Source organism: Mandrillus leucophaeus, unplaced genomic scaffold (assembly GCF_000951045.1).
Source record: "Mandrillus leucophaeus isolate KB7577 unplaced genomic scaffold, Mleu.le_1.0 Scaffold1022, whole genome shotgun sequence".
Taxonomy (NCBI): domain Eukaryota; kingdom Metazoa; phylum Chordata; class Mammalia; order Primates; family Cercopithecidae; genus Mandrillus; species Mandrillus leucophaeus.
The window spans coordinates 445471-449929 of NW_012098344.1; the positions used below are offsets into that span (position 1 = coordinate 445471).

Here is a 4459-nt window from a genome sequence, read left to right on the forward strand (position 1 = left end):
TTTTTTTTTTTTTTTTTTTTTTTTTGCAGTGTTTTTGTTAAAAGCATCTGATAAAGGCCTGGCATGTGGTCCCTTGAAATTTCACACTACAAAACACTCAGCACAGTCAATTTCAAGCAATCTAATATAGATTTGTATTTTTTTTTGCAATAACCTGTATTTCATATTCTAGATTCTGCCTTAGGTAATTTCAAACCCTGGCTTTGTCACTCTCTAAAACAACTTGCTTATCCCTAAACTTCAGATTTATTGTTTATTTGGAAACTGTAATTATCGGAAGTATTAAAGAAAATTTCCAAAATTCCATCTTCCATTTTTATCTGTTATTGTTGATGCAGTTTCAAAAATAAGAAAAATATATTCATTTTCTATGTACATATCCAAGCATAATAGCAGATTTTTTAAGACCCAGAATAATAAACCATTGAAATATTGTTCAGTTGCTTAGTAAAAAAATTATAGTAAAATTTGTTTGCTAGACTACTACCCAGCATTTACAATAAGTAAATGTCTGATATACACAACTATAAGGTAAAATATCAAATTATTTATGTTAGCTAAAATAAGCCAAACAAATAAGAATATATACTATGTTATTTCATTTTTATAAATTCTGATAAATTCAAATGAATCTGCAACAATATAAAGATTAGTAGTGACCAGGGAAATTATAGAAGAAAGAAAGGGAAAAGGAGGAAGAATACAGAAGAATAAAAGGAAATGTTGAGAATTTTCTTATCCACCTTGATTACGATGCCGGTTACATCATGTTTATCAACTGTACACTTTAAATATGTGGAAGTTTATCTGTAAACTAAAACTTACACAATTTACTGCAAGCAACAAATGGAAACTTAGACATAGAAGAAGCGATAGAAAGATAGAAAAAAAGTATATTACATTTCAGAAATATTTAAGAATTTGTCTACCTGAACCCTAGTTCTCACCATATTTATAGGTGAACACTAGAATGCAGCAAAATCACACTTGTTCTCACTACAGAAAGTAGGATCCACAAACCACACTAGGCACGTCCACCTCTGTCATTGGTTCAGGGAGTAGTTGTGCCCAGTGATGAGGAGCACAATTCCAGATATCAGGGCTTACTCATCCCAGACATGAGCTCTTAGACACATACTGAGCATCTGTAGTTGGAGAAACCATTCGCTCCAACAAAACATAATTTACACAAATATGTAAAACTACAAAAGGATGATCCATTCAAAGCGTTTATCACAGCATAGTTTTATAATGATGCAGCATATTTTCCAAATACCATCCTTGTCAGCAAACTCCTGCAAGGCACAGTCAACTTATCTGGGCCCCGTGCTCTCCTCAGGCGTCCCACCCCAGAGCTTGCTATATAGCAGGAGACATGCAAATACGATTCTCCCTCTGCTGATGAAAACCAGCCCAGCCCTGCAGCTCTGGGAGAAGAGCCCCTGACTGGGATTCCCAGGAGTTTCCACCTGGTGATCAGCACTGAACACAGACCACCAACCATGGAGTTTGGGCCTAGTTGGGTTTTCCTTGTTGCTGTTTTAAAAGGTGATTCATTGAGAACTAGAGATACTGAGTGTGAGTGGACATGAGTGAGAGAAACAGTGGTTATGCGTGACACTCATATCCACTGTTTCTCTGTCTCTGTGTTTGCAGGTGTCCAGTGTGAGGTGCAGCTGGTGGAGTCTGGGGGAGGCTTGGTCCAGCCTGGCGGATCCCTGAGACTCTCCTGTGCAGCCTCTGGATTCACCTTCAGTGACCACTACATGGACTGGGTCCGCCAGGCTCCAGGGAAGGGGCCGGAGTGGGTAGGTTTCATTAGAAATAAAGCTAGAGGTGGGACAGCAGAATACGCCGCGTCTGTGAAAGGCAGATTCACCATCTCAAGAGATGATTCCAAAAACGTCACCTATCTGCAAATGAGCAGCCTGAAAACCGAGGACACGGCCGTGTATTACTGCACCACAGACACAGTGAGGGGAGGTCAGTGTGAGCCCAGACACAAACCCCCCTGCAGGGGCGCGCGGGGCCTCCAGGGGGCGCTCGGGACCCACTGAGGACGGGACAGGTCCCAGGAGCAGGTGCAGGGGGAGGTTTCCTTTCTCATCAGCTGGAAAAGTCAGGTTTGTGTTTGCCGGACTCTGGAGCATTCTAGGCTGTGATATTTTATTACTTGTGTTTATTATGAATTTATTATAGTTATTATTTAAACTTTAGTAATTTTAAAATTATATATATGTATACACTTTCAAGAAATAAACATTCTTAATTATTTGCACTGATTTTCCAGAGTTTTATTAACATTTGTTGATATCAGCAGCTACATAGCTATAGGGACATGAATTTAAACCCATACAAAGATGTGTAGGCCGGGTGCGATGGCTCACACCTGTAATCCCAGCACCTTGGAAGGCCTGGGTGGGCAGATCACTTGAGGCCAGGAGTTCGAGACCAGCCTGGGCAACATAGTGAAACTCCGTCTCTACTAAAAATACAAAAATTAGTCGGGCATAGTGATGCGCGTCTGTAATCCCAGGTACTCGGTAGGCTGAAGCAGGAGAATCGCTTGAACCTGGAAGGCAAAGATTGCAGTGAGCTGAGATGGCGCCACTGCACTCCAGCCTGGGCAACAGAGCAAGGTTCCATCTCAAACAAACAAAAAATAAAACAAGTAAGGAAAATGTATAAATACAATACGCACATGTGTGTAAGCATTCATATTAAACATTACAATAAAATGATTCTAAAAATATGTCATAAAGGATCAAACTTAATGATGACCTAAATATAAATTATTAGAGTATTTCACAATTGATTTTGGTTATTTTTAATTGTTTACATGAATTAATTTATATGTGTTCATTTAACTACTGTTAAATATTGGTCATTTCAAATGAGGTTGTCACAACGAATGATAAGAATTTGAGGTGATGAATGATAATTATTTCAATTATTTCTTAATTATCTTAGTTATTCCATATTGTATTCACAAATCATAACCTTGCTTCTTACCTTGTAAATATAAACAACCACAATTTGTGAATTTGCAATTAGTTTTTTTACTTTAATTTTTAAAATTTATCCCAGATCATTAAGTTTTTCTTCACTCCCAGATCTCACTGGGTCGTCTCAGGGGCCCATCCCCACCCCTGTATCCTGAAGGCTTCTGGGAGTGGCTGCGGGACAGGCAGAAGCAGGCGACCCATGTGAGTCCACAGCACCTGTCCTTGGATTAGGCCATCTCCTCAGGATCGCAGGGCTCTTCATTATCCTCATCCAGCTGTTGTACCAAACAAGCAACATCACACTTCAATTCATCACGCTTTGCTTTACTTTTCTAAAACATCGTGAAGGTGATAATTTTAACAGTAAATGTATCACAACCAAATAGGATAAGCCCTTTTCCGTGGGACAGAATTTCTTGTCAGGACTTTACATGTACTATCTATTTTCAATTTCTTTTCAGAAGAGATACTAGTTACTCCGTATTGGAGATGATTACTCTAAGTCATCTCTTAAAATTAATTTTTCCAAGGACTCAAACAAGTCCACAATATAATTACAAATTTGAAGTGTAAGACCTGGGCCAACATTGAGAATATATTAACACTTAGATCATGTGCTTGCAAATATTGTTATTTTCCTGTCGGCTGTCCCAGTTATGATTTTACACAAAATATTAGTAATTTAATAAACCAGGTTAAAATATTATATCACTAGTTTAACTAATAAGTAATAATATAAAATGTTATATTATGCATAACTAATAATATAAAATGTATATATAATATATAACTAATAATATAAAATGTATAACTAATAATATAAAATGTTCCACATATTTTTTAGCCATGTTTTACTTATCTGTGACATGTGCATTTATTAATTTTTCATTTCCATATGTCAACTTTATCTTTTTTATTTCTGGGATTTTATTTTAGTAGATATAGGTGAATGCATTTTAATAATTATTGTAATAGTCACATTTACATTTTCTATTTGAATTTTCTTTACATTTTATTAAGATTTTAATTTCAATATAAAATATTTTCATGCAAATGTCTATTTTCTATATTTATGAAATAAAATTAACATATACAAAAATGCAGAGATCTTCAATGTACAGTTTGAAGGTTTCTGACACACGTGCACACACTTATCTCCAGCACCTAAGTTAGGATGAGGAGCAGGTCCATCTCCAAAACAAGTGTCCTCTTCAGTGCTTCCAGTCAGCTCTCACATAAGGATTTTGTTTTCAAATTTAATTTAGATACAGAGGGTTCATGCATGCACTCGTCACATGGGATTATTGAGTGATGATGAGGTTTAGAATACAGACTCCATCACCCCCTCCCACCACTCTCCAGCAGTCCACAGTGTCTATCATTCCCGTATTTATGTCCATGTGTGCTCAATGCTGAGGTCCCACTTAGGAGAATATATGGTATTCGGTTTTCTG

The 4459-nt window shown here is 37.0% G+C and overlaps 1 gene segment (V, D, J or C); it reads left to right on the plus strand.

Moving 5' to 3' along the window:
- The first annotated feature begins 1454 nt into the window (after positions 1–1454).
- LOC105537401 lies at positions 1455–2057 on the plus strand. The segment is given in 2 exon segments: positions 1455–1548; positions 1657–2057. Coding segments are annotated over 2 exon segments (447 nt in total).
- Positions 2058–4459: the final 2402 nt, after the last annotated feature.